At 36.2% G+C, this 22,599-nt stretch overlaps 1 protein-coding gene across 1 annotated transcript in view; it reads left to right on the top strand.

Moving 5' to 3' along the window:
- The window catches only part of sema5a (sema domain, seven thrombospondin repeats (type 1 and type 1-like), transmembrane domain (TM) and short cytoplasmic domain, (semaphorin) 5A), a 202,873-nt gene that overhangs the window by 91,575 nt on the left and 88,699 nt on the right, over positions 1-22,599 (top strand). The window contains 6 exon segments of the mRNA XM_051098227.1: positions 3,228-3,290; positions 9,064-9,162; positions 13,954-14,167; positions 17,902-18,187; positions 18,548-18,683; positions 21,921-22,125. Of these exon segments, the coding sequence (XP_050954184.1) occupies positions 3,228-3,290; positions 9,064-9,162; positions 13,954-14,167; positions 17,902-18,187; positions 18,548-18,683; positions 21,921-22,125 (1,003 nt within the window).

Below are 22,599 nucleotides of genomic sequence, written 5' to 3'. Positions count from 1 at the left end.
TTACGCCAACAGGTGGCGACAAGTGTCTCTTTGTGAGTGAATCATTGAATCGTTCAGTCAAACGATTCGTTCAAGGACACTGAATCGACCAGGAAGTAAATGCAAGTACTGTGCATTGTTTGGAAACACTGTGGCCTTTACTGAATTTAAGGTGATTTCTAATTAACTGGGTTAAGCCTTCTGGGATAGCTCTCATCAAAGTATTATATTCCTTTGGTGGGACTGGAAAGTTATGGAGATACAGAAATTGTTTGTAAGTTAAAATATTACCACAATCATCAAATACAGAAAGAATACAATTCAAGTTGTTACTGAACCATCTAGGGAAAAAAATACTTATTTCTAACAGTTATATCAGCGTTATTCCAAAGGAGTACTTTGTGCGGGGAGAAACCATGGACAAAACACAATTTCCATGACAGAAGACATTGCTGATGTAAGTTAGATAAGGAAATGGGTCACTTGCCAGGCAAGAAATTACACTTTAGTAAAAAAGATAAGCCTCCAAGCTGGTCGAATATCTTATTTGGAATAAAAAAAACACAGTGACATTGGATTCATAAGGCATCTTCTCAAACAATTTAATTTAAAGGTGTTTACAGTATCTGCAAAGTCCAAAAAATCAAAGCCACCTTCGCTTCTGGAATTAGCAAATGCTTCTCTTTTTAATTTGTGAGGTCTATTTTTCCAAATGAAATCCCATCTGATAGAGCATTTGGACATGGAAGCAGTGCCGCATGACGTCAGACTTAAAGGGGTCATCAGATCCTATTCTGGTTAAGGCTGCTTTAAATGCAGATGAGCTCTGCTCGCCCCGCCCCTCTCTTCTCTCTGTGGAGTGACGAGCCTGTTTACTTTAGCCGCGTTTAGCTGCTAAACTTGCTAACTAGCGCATTATTCATTATAGGGTAGATTTGTACATACACTGCCAACACACATTAATGTTCAAACAACATGTAAAAGTCAACTTAGCATCCGATGACCCCTTTAACAAGCGAATAGGCTTACTTCCGCGTCGAAGATTAAGGCGGACTGGGCTGTTAAATACTATAATCGCAGTCAATTGTGTATTAGTCACAGTCATGCTTAATTTCAGAAAAACAGCATTGCTTCAAGTTGTTTAAACAGATTAGTAGGAAGTCTGTTTAATTTCAGAAGATATAACTAATGATTCAAAGTCAGTGTTTTGCCTTGTAGGCTAACAAGGCAAATTTTAAAAGACGAACAAATTGAAGTCAGTCAAAGACTGATGAAGACTTTTTAAGGAAACAGTTGTTGTTAACAAGGCGAATTTTAAAAGACGTACACACACTTTGAAGTCAGTTATAAATACCACTTGACGTAAATGGAGCATAGTTTACTAAAAGAACAATTTTATGCTGCGCTGGTGTCTACCTGTCTCGTTCCCGTTATTTGCTTTTGAAAAATGTCTTGTGCAAAAATATCACAGAGTGCAAATAACATTCAAGTTGTTAATGGCCAAGTTCAAGTTGGTTAATGGTTACGTTCAGCATTATTACATCATTAAATAGCTCTACTGATGAATGATGTCAACTTCCGAATGACACTGTTTAGACTATCCTGGAAATTCATAATGCAATTTTCCAAAGTGTAATTTAAACTAATTTGTCAAGGTAATGGTTTTAGTAATTACATTTAATTCACATTTTACGCCATTTTCGCTGAGCTAAACACAACACGTTGAGTGGGCGCCTACTACCTCTGAGCAATTTGTGCTGGCACACACAAAAAACGCTTTAAGACATCCTAATGCTGTCCTCGCATTCTGAATCATTCTGCTGATGTGCAGTTTGTTTGTATGACTGACTTTCCTCAAAATAGCTGGGATGTAAGAATGAAGCCTGTTCCCGTTCCCTCCGCTGTTCGCTTACAAAAGTTCACAAAATGCACAGTTAAAAATGTAGTGTTGTGCCTCAGTGCCGCTGCCTAGCTATAATTATGGCATATGACAATATGCTTTGAAGCATGAAAGCGCACAGTATTCTTCCCTCAGCCTTCTTTCTGCTCCTTCCTATCATTGCGCTGCTGTTATGTCAGGCTGAAAGTGCTATATCAGTTGCTAATGGTTATTTTGACACATTAAATCATCTTTCATGTCACTCTGGATGGGAAGGAGTTTCCTGTGTCTCCGTCCCTCAGCCTATTTCTCTGCCTTGCGGTTGAGATTTGGCATGAATGGGCCTCGTGGGGAAACTCATTCAGCGGCATGACTGAGCAAGACGATGGATTCTCAGTCCTGCATTTGCACATTCACACCCTGCCGTCTTCTAAGTGTCGCTCGTAAGATTCCCTATTGGCTCGAGGGAATGAAAACCAGTTTTTTTTTTACTTAATATCAGCCTGTTTCCAAAGGGTCACGAGTGCACTATGTCCTGTTCAGCCTCGGGCCGGTGTGACATAACAATCCCGTCTCGTAAAGCCGTGATCGAAGACTCTCCAGACAGAGTAACATCTCAGCCAGCAGCCACAGGGCTTCTGCTGTGCTCTAGATCACTTCAAAATGAGGTTACTGTCTAGCCAGAGTCGTGCCTCCTTGGGGAATGATAATTTCTTATTAATTTTTCAGTTCTGGAAAGGATAAAAATGGTCGTTGTGCCTTTGTAACATTCTCCTTGATTGTTTTTTGATAGTTAGTCGCTTGCTTTCACTTGGCGAGCTTCAAGTCTGGACCCGAGCCAGAGATCTCATGGTCAATAAGTGCGAGGAGCTCATTTGATATTAAAATCCATTTGGAGGCAGTTGCAGACATCAAACTTGGCATTATCCAGCAGTTCAGTGCCAGCGGTGAAATGTGAATGCAGCCATAGTCTGTGGACGCTGTCATTGTCTCCGGGACCCTCATCTTTCAGTGAAGGACGGTACACAGGCTGCCTCTGAAAAGCCTGTTGTTTTTCCCAGAATGCCGGGGAGCTGAATGCGAGTGATTATCATCCAAGATCTGCCTGCTTTCTATAGCCAAGTTCATTTATCCTCTCAGTGACAATCGATAATACCTGGCTAAACACTGAGATTCGATTTTAAAAAGAGTTTCTTTCGCACTATATCCTTGGGCTTAGTAAATTTAAGAATCATTTGAGGCATAGATCAATTGTTTGATGCTGCAGATGTGTGTTTTTTCTCTTGTAAATGATGAGCTCGCAACAATAGCCTCTTTAACAGCAAAACATGTTGTTTCATGATGTTCTTCTGCATGTGTTTGTTTACAGGAGGCGGAATGGCATTGCGATGAGTTTACCAAAGGAGCCTGTTTCAGTCGAGGCAAATCAGAGGTAAATGCCTTTCACTACTTTCAAGTATTTTAAAGTTTTAATTTGTACTTTTATGCTCCCTTTAGGGATGCAAAGTTGCAACCGCAGTGACAGTTTTTGTCATTTCTTTCTGAGAGTGTTTTAAACTCTTCAAACACTTATTTTGGTTAAATTGAAGACAGTGTGAGAATTATAAAAGGATTTTTGAGGGGTACATTTTTTGGATAGCTTAGAAATATTTTTTGAAAAAATGTATTAATACTTTGATTCAACAAGGATGCATTAAGTGGATTAAAAAGTGACAGAAGAGATATTTCAAATTTCTGTTTCAAATAAAGGCTGTTCTTTTGAAAAATCTTGAAAAATAAAAATGTAACATGGTTTTTTACAAAAATATTAAGCAGCATACAGTTGAGATCAAAAGTTTACATCCCCCTTTCAGAATCTGCAAAATGTTGGGGGGTGAAAACTTTTGAACAGAATGGAAATGTGTACATTTTTCTTGGTTAAAATATCATAATATCTTGGGCTAAATATCATATTTTTTCATTAGTACTGCCCTTCAGAGGCTACAGAAGACAAAATAAGTGAAATTTACCCTGATCTTTAAATTCGAAATCTTACTAACCCCAAACTATTGAATTTAAACATTTGAATTTAAAGACGTGAAATTAAAACCCTATAAATAACCGTAATAAGTCTATTTTTTGTTTTTACAAACTTTAAATGTTGGAAAATGTTTCAAATAGTGTTAATTTTGTTAACGAAAACTATGACAAAAATGTTCATTGACAAGCTTTTTTCCCATGACTAAAACGAGATGATGACAAGATGACAATAAGGTCAATAAACAATAACTAAGATTATATCAACATGCAATATCGTTGACTGTAAAAGATGAGACTAAAATGTATTTTACAAAATATCAAAATCGTCATAAAAAATTAGACAAAATATTATTACAGACTGCTGTACAAGCCTCTACTATGCGACTCAACGCAAGCTTTCATGTGTTGCCAGATATCAAGAGTTCAAACCCCCCAAATCAGTTAAACTCTGTTCATTTTCTGCCTGGTGTTTTGCTTAATTTTTTTTTTTTAAATCTGGCAACCCAGTCTACCCAACTGTTGTAATTTTGTTGCAGTTTGGAATTATAGGCTATATTTCACTATTATAATATTTATTTTTTGCTTTACCAGTTTTCATAATGTAGACAGAGAGAGGGCACATCTAAGTCTTTGATATTAATTTAAACAAATATTATAAATAGCCTATAATAATTCAATACAATAAATAGGTAAAATAAACCATGTGTATGAGTCCACGTTCTATTGATTTGTGCTTATTAGTGAACATGCAATAAAATTCTCAAATGACAACAATCACTGGTATAATTTTGAGCAAAATAATAATTTTTATCAGTTTAACTATTATACAGCATGACAATAAATGCACTGTAAAAAAACAACAACAAAGTGTTTGTGCTGCCTTAAAATTCTAAGTTTATTCAACTCATGTAGTACAACTTAACATTTCATGTTGACTAAACTTAAACTTGACAGCACAAACACTTACTTTTATAAGTTGAAACAACTTTTTTTTTGCAGTGCGTGAAAATAATGAAAAGTTTTCATTGACTAAAACTAAGCTAAAATGATCAGATGTCAACTAAAAATTGACTAAATAAAAACAAGCCAAGGTTAACTAAATATGATAATAACTAAAAAGTACATTTGACACAGGACTAAGACTAATTTAAAAGACTACCCCCCCGGTTTTACAAACAAGGCTTAAGCCCAGTCCCAAACTAAAATGTAAGTCTGAGCTGTTTCAAATGAAAGAAACTTGCATCTTAAAATACACCACTGCCTTTGTTTTGTCTCAAGATGCACATCAGTAATGTTTTTAAGGCACATTTATAAAAATTACTTAAATGTCCTAATTGAACTATGGCCTAATTCTGGCTTAGTCTAAGCCCTGTTTGTGAAACCAGGCCTAAGACTAAGACTAATTTAAAAAATGTCTGACAAAATGAACACTAGTTTAAAATTTCTTGAACATTTGAACATTACAGACTAGTAATTTATGGACCAAGAACACTTTCACTTTCCAGAATGCCTTTACCTGTCAAACTTCCTGTTTTTTTATTTTATTTTATTCAAATTCCAGTAAGGCATGGTCAACTTAATTTATATTTAACCTGTAAATTGAAAGGGAGACCATTTTTAAATTCTGAATTTGACCGAAACATGCTAGACAAATGTCTACTATTTAAACTATGCAATTTATTAAGCAAAACACTTTAAACTGTTTTTATATCCATAATAGTACATATTTATTACCTATTTATGTTTTGTTGAAATAATGTCCAATACTGATCCTGACAGAAAAAACATCCTGTTGCCATAGTAACCACCTCCGACGCAATTTCTGTTACTATTTGGCGCCACATGGAAATGTGAGCTAACTAACTAGTAATCTGACATTTCTGGTTATGTTTCAGACCTACCTCTTGTTTTGACTTCGTTTGGTGGGGGAGGTAGGGGGGATGGGTGGATTCAAACCCCCAAACCCCACTGTAATTCGCACCCTGAATGAAGGTTGTTTTAAATATTACCTGTGCTTAAGAAAGCAATCGCCCTCCTAAAATAGCTAACCCATTATTTATAACATCGCTCTTGCTCAGGCATTCCCATGTCTCTTCCACTTTGCTATGGAGCCGTTTCCATGGCACTTCAGCACTGACTCCCTTGTGTTTTTAAAGGCTGACTGAATCAGATCAGATTTGTGCTACAAAATGTTTCTTAAATCTCTTTAATATTTCACTTACCCCAGCTCTGTCAAACATGCGACGGAGGCTCCCCCTTTGCTTTATAGTATGTGACACTGAGCTGAGCCATTTTAAGTCATACGGGAGCCGTATAGGGACTGTGTTTTGGATTGCCGGCCATTCTTCCAGCCTGGGCCGAACCCCAAGGTGTATTTCTAGTGGCCCCCATGCGGTTTCAGCTTGTGCGAACGACCCCACGAGTGTTTTTTTAATTCGCTTGTGAAACGTGTTCTGAAGGCCATAACTAGATGGATACACTGAGCAACATGTGATTGTAATTCAGAATTGCAGGAGGTGGCTGTTGTAACTTGCTTGCAACTGTGGGGTCTTGCTGTATCGACTGCACATGTGGTGGTTCATCCCAAAAAAATAGACAAATAGTTCCAAAAATGTCATTGCAGAACACCATCGCTGTCGTATTTCACCATATATATCTTAATTTGTGTTCTGAAGATGAACAGAGGTCTTACAGGTTTAGAACAACATGAGGTTGAGTAATTAATGACAGAATTTTCATTTTTGGGTGTACTGGCCCCTTAAGACATAATCACTTTTTGGTCATTTGGTCATTTCATTTGGTCAACATATCACTAGGCAATATGATTCTTTTGTTACATAACATTATCTTTAATTGATTATTAGTAATTGTCTCTTTCAACCGCTGCGTCTGGTTTCCTTGAATCTGTTGTTTAAAGAACAAAAGAAAGTGTTTGATGGATTGAATGGTGTTCTGTCGTCTTCGTTTTGTTTATAATGCAAACAGTGCATAGCAGCCACTATATTACACTATGGAGTGTAGCCATCTGTCAGGGGTTTTCATAAACATGTCACATCGTGATGTGGTAGGCATATTAAATCTCAGTTTATTTACGCATACAGCAAAGCGCTGCCCCCAGCCAAATTGCATTAGTAAATGTAAATCATCCTTTTCTTTTCAGGATTCCGCTTAGTGCGGGAAAATGAACGGCTTCACGAGTTAACAGCCATTCTGATGAGCAAATAAAGTTGACCCCCTCAAGCACTGCCTTGGAACACCTTTAAATCAACAGAGAGCGAGACCGGGCGACAGGGTTTCAAGTACTTGAGACAAGCATGATTTACTGGCTCCTAAATTCTCAAAAAGCCTTGTAAAAACACACCGAACTGAAGCATGGTTCAAGAAGTTCTGCAGCTGGTTTAATATAGCAGAAAATCTGATTAGAAGACGAATGTAACCTAGCTTCTGTACAGTAAAGGCTTCGTATTTCTGGATGTTGGCCAAAGTCCCTTTAAGGGAGGGCGGTTCACTTAGCGACCATCTTGGAAACACCACAGACAGCTATTTTTTGCTACAGTTGAAGTCAAACGTTTACATACACCTTGGAGAATCTGCAAAATGTTAATGATTTTACCAAATTAAGAGGGATCATACAAAATGCATGTTATGTTTTATGTAGTAATGACCTTAGGTATTTGAAAAATGACCCTGTTCAAAAGTTTACATTCACTTGATGTCCTGAACAGTTAAACTGCCTGCTGTTCTTCAGAATAATCCTGGTTCAACAAATCTTTGGTTTTTCAGCCATGTTGTGTATTCGAACCCTTTCCAACAATGACTGTATGATTTTAAGATCCATCTTTTCAGGACAACTGAGGGACTCATATGCAACTATTACAGAAGGTTCAAACACTCACTGATGCTTCAGAAGGAAACATTATGCATTAAGAGCTGGGGGGTGAAAACTTTTGAATTTGAAGATCAGGGTAAATTTAACTTATTGTTTTTTTCTGGGAAACATGTAAGTACCGTCTGTAGCTTCTGAAGGGCAGAACTAAATGAGAAATGTGATATTTAGGCAAAATAAGAAAAATGTACACATCTTGAATGTTCAAAAGTTTTCACCACCGGCTCTTAATGCATGTTTTTCCTTCTGAAGCATCAGTGAGCATTTGAATCTTCTGTAATAGTTGCATATGAGTCGCTCAGTTGTCCTGTGAAAAAAATGGATCTCTAAATCATACAGGCATTGTTGGAAAGGGTTCAAATCCACAAAAATGCTGAAAAACCAAAGAATTTGTAGACCTGAAGAATTTTTATGAAGAACAGCAGGCAGTTTAATTGTTCCGGACAAACAAGAGACTCATGAACAACTATCACTAAACAAAAAAACACATCTGTGTATCATTCAGGTAACAACAGTATTAAGAATCAAGTGTATGTAAACTTTTGACTGGGTTTATTTTTATAAATTCAACTATTGTTTTTTTCTTGTGCACTATATGTAAACATCTTTTATGTGAAATATCTTATTCAGATCAGTAATAAGTAAAAAATAGCATGCATTTTGTATGATCTCTTTTATTTTGGTCAAATAATTAACACTTTGCAGTTTCTGCAAGGTGTACGTACATTTTTGACTTCAACCGTATATATGGTATCTTCCTAATTTAGTGGAGAAAGACATAAACATACAAAACTATGTTAAAACATCAACAAAAATATGTTAAAAGGGATAGTTCACCCAGAAATGAAAATTCTGTCATTAATTACTCACCCTGATGTTGTTCCAAACCTGTAAGACCTTCGTTCATTTTCGAAACACAATTTAAGATATTTTTGATGAAATCCAAGAGCTTTCTGACTCTGCATAGACAGCAACACAACTGAATGATTCAGGGTCCAGAAAGGTAGTAAGGACATCATTAAAATAGTCCATCAGTGGTTCAACCCTAATTTTATAAAGCCAAAATAAACAAAAATAATGAGTTATTCAACAATTTCTTCTCTTCCGCGTCAGTCTTTGTCTTTTTCAGGCTTGTCTTGTGAATGAATGTTTTAGGATAAATTTTTGATTGGCTTTTATTTTTTCTGTTCATAGTGTTTTATGATTTTGCCCACACACTTGGCTCAGTTTTGCATTTGTGATGCTAAAATCAACATTTTTGCTGCCACTTACACATCTTGTCACCCTTGTCTTTTCACAGGAGGAGTGCCAGAACTACATCCGTGTTCTACTTGTCAACGGCGACAGGCTGTTTACATGCGGAACAAACGCATTCACTCCAATTTGCACTAATCGCACGGTAACGTAATCGCATCAATGCACTTAATATAATGCGCTGTCTTCCTGACCTGATGTTATGCTAGCTTTGTCCCAAGTTCTCTCTCCCACATTGACCTCCTCTGACATTTTCATCGCAGCGTGGGTTGTGTAGCATAGCATGTGGTATTTCAGCCAAAGCCTGTGGTTTATTTCAATAAAAGTTTTGTTCATGCTTCACCTCAGAAGAAGCTTTCTTGAGATCTAGACAAGAAACAACAACAATAACATCCAAGGCCTGTTTTTCTAATAAAGTGGAACTTGTAGTATCTCTAAATCTTTTTGTGGACAGTTCACACTTAGTATGCAGGTATTGTGCGAGTGTTGCACTTTATCTTTGACGAATTTTTCCAACGCATGGGTTGCCACCTATCGCAATAAATGCCACTCAGCGCGTCTGATTGAAAGATAAGCAGCTCCGCCAAGCACATTTACTGACATCCCCCATTATTCCCCCTCACATCTCCTAGTTTTCATTCATGCATGTAAGTCTCTTGTGCTTGAATCCCTGAATTTGAATGAATGGATTACTCTTCTATCCTTTCCTCAAACCTGATAATGATGATGACAGTCGATTCGCGTACGATGGCAATCATCTCCTCTGTGGCTCTTTGAAGGATGGCAGGAATTATTGACTCAATGCTAAATCACCCCAGGGATTTACCCTCATAAGTACCTCGTGCCAGCAGGAAAGGACTTAGCGCAGCCAGGAAGGCACGAGCGCAAAGTCTCCGTCGTGTCCTTGTCACGCCGCCAGCAAAGCCGCATCTTTAAACAAGGGGCTATCGAGGTTGTAGTGGCGCTCAAACACAGCTGCCGGTCTCCTGAAGAGGCGTCTTTCAACCCTCTCCATTAATGCGCATTATGGGTAGCGTGTCCATATCTGCGAAGGCTTCCGAGTGCTATTTGTCAGAAGGTGTTCCATCAATAAACGTCTTTCATCTTTCTTCGCGCCCAAGAAAAGGCACATCCGTTCAGGCGTTGGCTCGGGGAGAAGAATCTCCCTGGCACCAACGCTTCAAAAGACTGCTTCGCCTTGCCAAACATGCAAATTCGCCTGTGTTTATTGCCAGCTAAATGGGCTCCGGGGTCTTGAAGGAAGCCGAGACACTTCCAGCCATTCGCAAAGGTTTTCTTCAAGCCAACATCAAGGATAATCCCCCTTTACATTGATTACACAGGGCAAGTGTTGTGGCCGTCAGCTGCATGTAAGATAAAAGCATTCAAGAGAGGCCACACAGGATCTAATCCGCCTTCGGGACAGACCGATAGGGGTGAGCACAATGCAGTATGTCAGATTTCCTGGTACAAAAATAAGCTAGTCACTGAAGGCATGACATTTCGAGCTGCATAGATAAATGTACTGCTGCTTGAGATGTATTGCTCAATTCGAAAACCATTCACTTGGCGTTTTTTGAGTAACAGATACCAGATGCATATGGAAGGTTGGAGCGTTATTATAACAGAAGCTTTTACTGGATGTGTTTTTGATGCCAGTTTTTATCACATTTTGTAATACGATGAACAGGATTTGGCTGTGCTCTCAAAGGAAACAGCACTTACGGCTCTTCAAATCCCCTCCCTTGTGAACACTGCAAAAAGTGATTTTATTATTCGTTTTCAATTACAAATATATAAAAATAATTAAATCTTGATACATTTATGTGAGAAGGAAAATTACTTAGATATAAATATCTTAGATTTTTAGATGTCTAGTAGTATCTAGTCTTGTTTTATTAAATAAATATTAAAATTAATTTTCTGCTCAAAGCAGGAAAAATATGTCAGTAGGGTAAATTAGTGCAAAATTGGTCTAAACTGCTGTCCCAAAAAACACATTTAAAAAGCATTTAAGTATTCAAATCTTAGATTTTTACTAAGATTCTTCTATTATCTATTGAATCCCACAATAATGTTTAAAATATTAATAAGCTTAATATATTTAAAAGCAGCATTTATTGGGTACTTTCAATTGAGAGGTGGCTGTCCCGAATCCTAACCCCTAAATTTCAACTATGTATATATATATACAGTAGGCAACATTTGAAGTGGATCAAAACCATTCATTAAATTTGTCCTAAAACTAAAACGAATACCTGTTTTTGTCTTAGGACAACTTTGATGAACTTTTTTGATCCACTTCAAATGTTGACTGCTGTATATATATATATATATAATTGAAATTTGGGGGTCAGTTAGTCAGTTAGTTCTTTGCCAGTTAGGAAACTGTGTTGAAAAAAAAGTGTCCCGCATTTTTTATGTCACTACCGAAACAGTGTATGTTTTCAGTCCATTGGCTAAGACTGATTTTAACTACCCCCCCTAAAATTTATGATCAGGAAATATTCCTGTGTCCCTTTCTCTCATAGCTACAAGGTGTGAGTAGATAGGTCCAATCATTGTGAGGTAAATGTGTTCCTCAAAAGAAAAATCTGTGTGTAAATTTAAGGAACGTCACTACTGAACACCTTTTTTTTGCAATTAAGCACACTTTTTTGGGAGTTATTCCGTAACATTTAGTTTTTATATGTGTACCACTGTTCAGAACTGTGCTAGCTAACCATGTACTGATTAGCATCTTTGAGCTAGGTTCAAAAGTATCTAAAATTGTCACTACCGAAACATTTGGTGGAGTTTAAGTAGTGACATCTTTGTTTTTTGGGTGTTATCCTATGAAATTGTCACTACCGAAACATGTCATCATTGTTTCGGTAGTGACAAAAATGAACACACAGTCCTCATATTTGTCGGAAATAAACAAAATTTTAGTACAGTTATGCAATTTTTTTTATTTTAGTGTGTTTTAGTTAATTTTTCTGTAATGTGATGTGGTTGCTGCCAAAACATTACTGTCACTACCAAAACACGGGATTTTTTTGTTAAAAATAAAGTATACTGAATTATCAAGATGTTATGATATTTTTTTGGTTCAATGTATATTCAGCCTTGTGGTTAGTGTGACGACATACAGTGCAATTGCGCTCACGGTGACCCGAGTTCGAATCCCGGCTTGTGGTCCTTTGCCTCTGCTTTCCGATCCCACTCCCCTCTCTCTTCACCCAATGCTTTCCTGTCTGATCTATACTGTCCTGTCCAAATAAAGGCATAAAAAGCCCCCCAAAAAATATATTGATAAGAATGTGATTATTGATTTACCTCAGTAGGTAAAAAAAAAATAGCAATAAGAAAAAAAAAAAAAAGCAAAAAAAAAAAAAAAAAAAATATATATATATATATATATATATATATATTTACAATGTAGATGTAAGCACAATCTTAATAGGTCAATATAACCCTTCTAATTAAATTATTATTACTGTGTTTCAGTAGTGACAAATTTGGGGAGAGGACAAATATTCCAAAACTTTTTTAAAATACAAAATGAGCATTAACTGCACAATTACTAGAAATGTGTACCTTTGATATTATACAATTTGCATACATAAAGTGTTTTTGGGAAAAGACCAACGTTTCCAACTCTGACTATATATTAAGCTGAGTATCACTTAATTTTCATATTTTAAATGTATGAATTTTACATTTTAAACAAGACTTAATATCTTATTTTGTTTCTCAAGTAAATGTATCGCAATGTGTAAATGTAAAGAATGTTTGGATATTTCTACTAATAAGACAAAAATACTGAGCAAGAAAATCATTTTTTGCAGCGATAACAGAGGCGGTCCTTTAAATCAGTGGTTCTCAACCTTTTTGACTTCAAGGCCCCATTTTGTCCACAACCATTTTCCAAGGCCCCATGAGTTTTCCAGTTGTACGTGATTTACTAGACAAGGATTTACTCACAATTTATACCCAATAAAATATTTCAGAGCTTGTCAAATCCTTGGCAGTCCAAAATATATATATTCAAAGTGTATTCATTATAAAGGAACCTATGGCTTTTTAAGATTTAAAGACATTTTTTAGATGTTCTCATATATCCAGGTTTTCCAAGAAGTGACAATCCTGTATTTTCAAAGACCAAAAAAAAGTTTCTTTTGTAGGGGGTGATCAAGTTTTAGCTCATTTTTATGCTTGTTTGGTCTTGTAAATCAATTTAAGGCCCTCTTAGAAGTGTGTCGAGGTTGAGAACCACTGCTTTAAACCAGTGTTGTTCACTAATAGCTTCTCTAGTAGTCCAAATGGATAATTTCCTGGATGTCTCCGTTCTCCTGCGTGAAGGAACAGAAATCGTTTCAAAAAACTTGGACCAGCACGAAAAGTCATACTTGTTTCCTTTGGTGGCATATCCCTTGTGCTTATTGTATACAAATGGAAATTACCTCTCTGTCATGGTAGCTTCCCATTGCTGGCTAAATGTCACGCTAAGCAAGAATCCAGGCTGTGCCGTACTGCACATAAGGACAGAACGGGTGTGTTGCGAACGATTAGCATTTAGCTATTGCAGACGCCACTAGGCGTGACAACCACGTAATGAGATAAAAAATTTTGCCGTCTCACAAAATAACACACAACGCGGCTGGAAGTAGGCCGAGCGTTTCCGCAGTAATAAATGATTCGAACGGAGAAATAGTTTTCAGTGCCACATCAGCGCCTCGTGCAAACGAAATTAGAACATCTTCAAGATTTCCGTCCGTGGAAATGTTTGGACGCATTTTCTCTGTTTACACTCTAAACAAACTAATACTGCGTTCAAAATTATTTTAGGTCTGGCTAGATTTTGTATTCAGTTTGTATTTGCTAAGATATTTACTAGCTTTTGAAGTATAAGAATTCCAGGGTGTCTGAATTCAATCTCTGTTTCACTACACAGTTGACCAACCTGACCGAGGTCCACGATCAAATCAGTGGGATGGCACGGTGCCCCTATAACCCTCTGCATAATTCCACTGCCCTCATCACTTCCAGTGGGGAACTGTATGCTGCCACAGCCATGGACTTTTCCGGCAGGGACCCGGCAATCTACCGCAGCCTGGGAGGACTTCCACCTCTGCGTACTGCTCAATACAACTCCAAATGGCTTAACGGTATTGTGTGACTTTACAAAACTTAAGCCGTTAATATTAATACTGGTTTAAAGTTTTTGGAAAATGTTATTTCATTAAATATGGTAAAATGAAAGTTCTGTCATCATTTACTTACATTTACATCATGCAAAACCTGTATGACTTTCTGTAACACAAATGGCGCATTTGATTTTTTAGGCAGAATGACAGTCTCCATCACTTTTCACTTTTATTATAATAAAAAAAAGATGTAAGGCTGTCAGGCTCTAACATTCTAACATAGGCTTTTGTGTTCCAGATTAGAGGCTTTGAACAACAATAGAGGGAGTAAATGATGACAGATTTTTTTCCAGTTTTTTTTTTTGTTTTTTGGTTGAGCACATCTGTTTTAAAGAACTCTGCTTGTTTAATTAGTGCCGTTGTTCTCAACTGGTGGTTCACAGCTCAAAAATAGGCTGCAGGTCTGTTCTGATAAGGTTTCAAACATCTGCACTAAATGCTAGAAAAACAAAGCATAACTTAACCAACTTAATTGTGCATGGTTGGAAAAGCAAAATAAATATACTTCTGATCCTTTCAAACAGATGAGAAAGCGCTTCTCGGATCTTTTGTTGTTGACTTCAAATAGCGCGTCTAGTCAAGTTTGACTGTGTTTTAGTGCAATATCAGTCATATCATAGGAGGCAGACAAATTAGCATATGCCAACATGAGTGAGTTGTGGGACATGTCGTTATACTTAAGAAGCACGCACAAACACTGCACAAAAATGAATACAGTTTTAGTATTTTCAGTCAGCAGTTGCGGTCCACTGGGCTCATGAATCAACAACAGTTGAAAATCACTAGTGTTTTTGTGCAGGAATAACTGGCCAGTTTTTGAACAGAGTTGACCATCTTAAAGTGATAGTTCACTCCAAAATAAAAATTCTGTCATTTACTCACCGTCACGTGATTACAGTCCTGAATGACTTGCTTTCTTCTAGGGCTTGGTTTTCGATTCGCGATTCAATATTGATTATTGATTATTTTGGATTTATATCAGGTACAGTACATGCCAAATTTTCTAAAGACAAAAAAAAACACTCAACTAGCGCTGTAAAATATATATATGAGAATCGGTTGGTACTACATTACTATAATATTCAAGGTTAAAATTAACTGATTTTTATAAAAACAATTAATTTAAGTTTTTATAGAGGGTTTGCACTTACGTCACAATTTGGTCATTTAGCTGGATGCACAGCCATATTGTAAACAACAGCATGGATTGCATGATTAATGTACTACTGAATATGTTGTTTTGCTTATTTATGCTGTCTAAACCACAGACAAAAAACGTGTGGAAGCTGCTATTTATGATTTAAATCATATAGAGAAAGTCTTAGTAAGCAGGAAAGGATGCAGTATTTTGACAGACTAAAGTTAATAGGTGGTAAAGATATGTACACGCAGTATTTATTAAGATATTAGCCTAATATTTCACCAACTTGACCGGAAATGATAAGAACAGACACAAATGTTGTCAAGATTCTTCCCCTGGAAATCCTGGTTCAGTCTGGCCAAGCGCAAACGCTTTTTGTTCCTCAGATAGTTTTTGCACTCTTCTCTTAGATTTGACACTGTATAACTTTTGGCAGTCTATAGTGCTCCAAATGTTTTTCCTGGTATGACTGATTAGTACAGCCCAAAACATGACAATGATTGACCATTTTCAGCAGGAATAATTAGCAAAATATGCAAGTTTTGTTCGGTTCACTGGCATTGTTTATGTTCGGTGCGGCCAATATGGCCAATTGATGACGCATTGTGAAAACACTCAACAAGTGCATAATTATATTTTTACTACAATTCGTTTTTTGAAATATAAACTTTTAATTGGTGCATAATTGGAGCATAATGTATTGAGCCCACATGTCTTACTAACAAGAAACTATGATTCTAACCACAGCTCGAGAGCTGTAGTTCCAACCACGTAAGTTTGTGACACTTTGCGAATGTTTGTTTGAACTATGGTTTGAACTATTTTGGTAACGATGGAACTTGCGACCATAGTTGGCTAACGATGCTTTTGGGAAACGCACCCCTGATTGACTCAAACTCGTGACTTTGATCATTCATTTCAAGCGATTCATTAGCAAAAAACAGATCAAATTAAAAGAGCCATTCATTTTCGAATTTCAACATTGCTGGTAACGATATTAAAAAGCAGGCAGTGATGGGTGAAACTTTTCAAAACTCAGAATAAGTTAAACCATTGCGTCGCAAAATGATTCTGTGTTTCGAAGCGATCCAGACAGTGTATCACAAATCATTTATTTCAGATCAGAACTTCAAATCACATATCGCAAATCATTTGATTTAGAACGCAACAATTTTAAAAAGCACGTAGTGATGGGTTAAACGAAGCTTTTCGAAACTCAGAATAAGTTAAACCATTGCGTCACAAAATGATTCACCGTTTCGAAGTGCTCTAGTCGGATCGCACATCGTGAATCATTTGTTTCAGATCGGGACTTTTTTTCGTTTGTATAGCAAATCATTTGATTTAGTTTGGAACGAATTTGTGAATCATTTTGCGAATTGAATTATTCAAATTCAAATGAATCGCGATACGCGATTTGAAGTCCTGATCTAAGTCAAACGATTAGCGATCCATGCTCCGAGTCCTGATCTGAAATGATGGTTCATGAATCATTTGATTCAGATTGGGACTTAGGTGCGGATTCGCAATTAAATTTGTTTCAGATCAGGAGCGATTTCGTAATTTTTTTTTTTCTTAAAACAAACCAAAATAAAGAAAAAATAAAGAAAGTATACACAAATACAAATCCCTTAAGAAAATATACCTTGGTTTTACTATAGTAAAAGTGTAGTATTCTTTGTAATACTTCAGTAGTAATACTTCGCATGTGCTTCACTTTATTTTCGCCATTTTTTTAAAGTATATTTTTATTTGTCGATTTATCTTTTATTAGAATTTGAAATGGAAGACATTGTTCGATAAGTGAGATCGCTGATTAAAGTGCTTAAAAAGTCCTTGAAAGTCCTGGAATTTCATTTTACGGTATTTCTACGAACCCTGTGTTGGTTACCAACAGTTTTAGTCACCATTGGCTTCCATTGTATGGACAGAAAAACACTTGAGATATTCCTCAAAATATTTGTAAGAAAGTCAGACAGGTTTTTGAACAATATGAGGTTGAATAAAGAATGACAGAATTTTCATTTTTGCATGAACACCCTCTTTAACTATTAAGCGTAATCAAAACATCAACGCCCAAACTAAAAAAAAAAACTGCCTGAGCTGATGGGTTTAAAAATTATTATCCGAGAATCTTGACAGAGAAGAATTTTACCTGATTTACATTTACATTACATTAACTTTTTCCAATTGATTTTTTCCTCCTTCATGTTGTGCAAATGTGCTAAGCTCCTCACCACAAAAGAAAATGAATTCACTGTCAATCACATCCACCTCCACGCTTTCAATCTTACGAAGTTGGCCATGACGGTTGCTCTTTTTGCCTTTGAGAGGCTCGTGCGTTCATCTATTTTGAATGGAGAGCGATAATTAAACGCGTAAGCTCGCTTTGATCGTTTCTCATCGTAACCTTTCTCTTCTCCCATGACAAATGAGTTCGTCCATTACCTAAGCATAAGATTAATAAACGCATCTCGATGGGCCAGCGGTTCTGCTCCGTGTGCAATCCGTTATTAATCAATGTCATCCTGTCCCCCGTTTCTGTCAATCTCAGAGCCCAACTTTGTTTCCTCCTATGACATCGGCAACTTCACCTACTTCTTCTTCCGTGAGAACGCCGTGGAGCACGACTGCGGCAGGACGGTGTTTTCTCGCGCCGCCCGCGTCTGCAAGAACGACATCGGGGGCCGCTTTCTGCTGGAGGACACCTGGACCACCTTTATGAAGGCCAGGCTTAATTGCTCACGGCCGGGCGAGATTCCATTCAACTACAACGAACTACAGGGAACCTTCTTCCTGCCTGAACTCGAGCTTCTCTATGGGATTTTCACCACTAATGTGTGAGTAAAGCTCCTTTTGATTGCAACCCACAGTTATTTTTAGACTTTCAAACCATAGAAGTCAGCTTGTGACCCATTAGAACCTCAATTTTGTGGTTTGCATTATCAGCAAAATCCTGTAATTAATTGCATAGTTTTTTTATGAGGACACTATCATTTAACACCATATATTTGACTTTTTTCTTTGTTTTTTTGCTTACCTGCTGTTATCTCTCTGGTAGTGTGTGATCTGTATCACAGTCAGCAATAGACAGATCCATTTTTCACATTACAATCTACTATGCTTGATTGTCAGTGAAAAAGTGTTGCGTATAAGTGTGTTTATGTGAGCGTGTGCTGACTGCCTGCTTCTGTTCTCAGCAACAGCATTGCCGCATCAGCAGTGTGCGCCTTCAATCTGAGCGCTATTACCCAAGTGTTCAGTGGGCCTTTCAAGTACCAGGAGAACTCACGCTCCGCTTGGCTGCCCTACCCCAATCCCAACCCTGACTTTCAGGTAAGCACCCAGAAAATGACAGCCACTTTTACAGATAGTATGTATTCGCTTCATCTGCTTTAAAAGTTAAGTGGCACTTTCCACAAATAGGGTGCAGAATAGGGCCGGAAAATCGCAAATGGTCAGTGAAAGGAGGTGCTTAACCTTCAGAGAATGTTGATTATTGTCCTTCTCATCAGGAAGGCAGTCTGAATATTCTGAGTTTTGTTTTCCATTATTTGATGAGGTTTAAAACATTTTGAAAAAAAAAAAAAAATTAAATATGTAATGGGTAACGGGTTGCATTCATCCTGTTCATCAAAGAATCCTAAAAAACAATCACAGTTTGAACAAAACTATTTTCAACATTAATAATAATAATAAATGTTGGAGCAACAAATCAGCAAATTATTAATAAATTATTAAATCACTGAAGGATTATGTGCTGTCATAATGCTGAAAATTCAGCTTTGCATCACAGGAATAAATTGTATTTTAAAATATATTAAAATAGATTTTAGATTTTAAATTATAGTAATATTTAATACAAATTAATTAAATATAAAACAAAATTAAATATAAAAAATTATAAATAGTACTTAATATTATTATGATAAAAACAACAATAATAATAATAATTGTCTTCTCACAATGCAGTAGGAACCACTGCATTATGCTTCTTCTTGGTTATTAAAGTGTATTAATAATATAAATAATAATATAAAATATTATAATTAAAGTATATAACATTTTTACTATATTTGTGATATTTTTGCAACCTTGGGAAAATTGTACTTGATTTGAATTCAGTCAACAACACAACATGTATGTATATGTATATGTATATATATATATATATATATATATATATACATATATATAATTGTTATTATTATTAACAAATTTTAATTTTATATATATATATATATATATATATATATATATATAATTGTCTTCTCACAGTGCTGTAGGAACCACTTGATTATGGTTCTTGATTATTACAATTTGTTAATAATGAAAGTAATAATTAAAATATTTTACAGTATGATTGTTTTTACTGTATTTTTTGCTTGAATTCAGTCAACAAGACAATATGTGTAAAAACTGATAAAAATAATTAACTTATAAAAATAAAAAAAATATATTATATTAAAAAAAAAATAATAATAATAATAATAATAATTGTCTTCTCACAATGCTGTAGGAGCCACTTCATTATGCTACCTTTTGGTTATTAAAATTTGTTAATAATACACTGTAAATATTTTTAGGATTTCAATATTTTACAATATGAATATTTTTACTGTATTTTTGATATGTTTGTGACCTTGAGAAAGTTACACTTGACTTGAATACAGTCAACAACACAATGTGTTTAAAAAATAATAAAATAATAATAATAATAATAATAATAATAATAATTAGAATAATTGTCTTCACACAATGCTGTTGGAACCACTTGATGATGTTTTTTGGTTATTAAAATTTGTTGCTAATATAAATATTTTTAAAACTTAAATATTTTACAATATGACTCTTACTGTATTTGTGATATTTTTGCAACGTTGAGAAGTTGTACTTGACTTGAATATAGTCAACAACACAACAGATTATCTCAAAATGATGGTGTACACCATGATTTTAGTTGAAGTGGGACAGGTTAAAATCTCCATATTTTAAAAACTACCTTTATTTCATTCTAGGTTAGTAAGAATAAAAAAAATGTGGGATTTGTGTCTCTGCTGCCCTAATGCCAAATAAAACGGTATTTGTGAAAAGTGCCAGGTCTCTTTCCGTTGGCAGCACTCCAGCTGTAAACAACCAAAAAATAATTGACTTTCTCACCTCAACTACCACCTATGTGTGCCCAATTAAAACGAGATGGTGACTGATGTTCTTGGTTTTATTGCCTCATGTGTTTGTCTGATTATTCTCAGGAAAAAAAGAAAATGTGAGATGAATTTTTATATTTCTGAGAACTGTCCAATTATCCAAAACCCACAAACACCCAATGATATTATAGATGATAGCGGCCACAGTTCCTCAAGCCTCTCTCATGATCGTTAATTTGCCTCCATTTCCATGTCTTTGTAATGCTCATGAATTTATTAATAAAGTTGCCAGCTTATAACATTTTTGGCAGGACAATTACAACGATAAGAGCTAATAAAGCCAGTATTCATCTCCTGTGGAGTATTGCCAGTAACTTCACAATGACTGAGTCTGAAGTGCATTAGTTTTAAGACTCTCTTCAGAAGTCCAACCTCTAGTGATCAGCATGGAGGAATGTATCCGTGTCGAAAGTATTCACCCTAAATTGCCAGTAATTGCTTGATAGTAAGGCAGTTAAATGTGTTTTAATGCAGTGTGAGATCCATGACCAGACCCAGGTGGACTCTACAGACTTCTTATTTACATTTCATATGCTTATTTTGGGTGAAATTCCCCAGAATTAATCTAAACATAGTAAATTGTGTCGAAAACCAGTTCGATTACGTCTCACCTCTAATAACAAACACACAAGGGCCAGATGCTCTGAATGACGTGTTTAAATTCTTTGAAACTCTTTTTGGAATTGGGTGCGGATTCTATGCGGGCCTAAAAAAATGACCCCATTAAAATGACTTGACTACCATATCTAAACCTTTTAAAAACTGTCTGATCAGCATGGACTTCTTTTCTGATCAGCTGAATCAGATTTTCTCGTCTGGCTTATTGAAGCCGATCACTGTGACCCGATAATTAAGTTTCCGAAATCCACGTGAGAGGAAAAAGTCTTCTACTTTGAAGCACAAGGATTTGTGACGTACAAGAGCCCTACTTTATCTAGCTCGCTGTGACATCTTCATCAAGCATTTGTCCACGTTGTTGAGGCCAGATTTACGAGCTGTAAATTTATGGCTTTCAGCATTGATGGAAAATGGCTTGCCGTATATTCCGTTCTTGAAAGACCAACATGCACCCCATTTGAGGAGAATTATGCCTGCGTTGATCTCCAGCTGATTGATGTTGATTATATGTGATTCAAGAGAGAGTGCAGTTTTTGTGAGGCCAGCTAATTTGTTTCTCTATATAAAATCGTATTCAGGGAGGAAAAAACTGTAATTTAGGGAAACAACTGCTTGCCAGATTTCAAAATCCTTTCCTTAAGGTGAAATACTCATGATTTTATACATAAGAAACAGTGTTTTTGAGTTCACCAGCTTTCTTCGCATTCATCTGCATCTCTCTGTTTGCATCTCTTTTGTTCTTTCTCAGTGTGGAACTATCGATTACGGCTCCTATGTGAACTTAACGGAGAGGAACTTGCAGGACGCCCAGAAGTTCATTCTGATGCACGAGGTGGTGCAGCCCGTCGTTCCTGTGCCGTACTTTATGGAGGACAACGTGCGCTTCTCCCACGTGGCCGTGGATGTAGTGCAGGGCAAAGACATGCTCTATCACATCATTTATCTAGCAACAGGTATAGTACCACATCACCTCTGCATAAAAATAGAGGTCTGTAAGTACCATTAACATTTATGTACATTTAATATAGTCTAAAATAAGCACCGCATTAGATATACGTTACAGATGAAGGTTAATGGAGTTGCAGCGTGTGATGCTCTACTAATAGCACACTACTTTCTGCAGAATTGCAAATGCAGTCCATTAGTTGTGGCAGATGCTAACAGTGAATGATCTAGTTAGTATAGATGCTCATTTCCACCTCAGCCCGGTGTTTATATATTTTTTAGGGGTTCAAGCATGTAGCGCTGAATAGGGCTGTCTAACAATTAATCGCGATTAATCGCATACAAAATAAAAGTTTGAGTTTGCCTACTAAATGTGTGTGCACTGTGTGTAATTATTATGCTTATATAAATACACACAAATTAATGTATATATTTAATAGAAATATGTTATTAATGTACAAAACATTTTTATTTATATATAA

The sequence above is a fragment of the Labeo rohita genome, chromosome 24 (genome assembly GCF_022985175.1).
Source record: "Labeo rohita strain BAU-BD-2019 chromosome 24, IGBB_LRoh.1.0, whole genome shotgun sequence".
In the NCBI taxonomy this organism is placed as follows: Eukaryota; Metazoa; Chordata; class Actinopteri; order Cypriniformes; family Cyprinidae; genus Labeo; species Labeo rohita.
The sequence above is the reverse complement of the archived record's forward strand: the minus strand, read 5'-3'. Positions and strand labels throughout refer to the sequence as shown.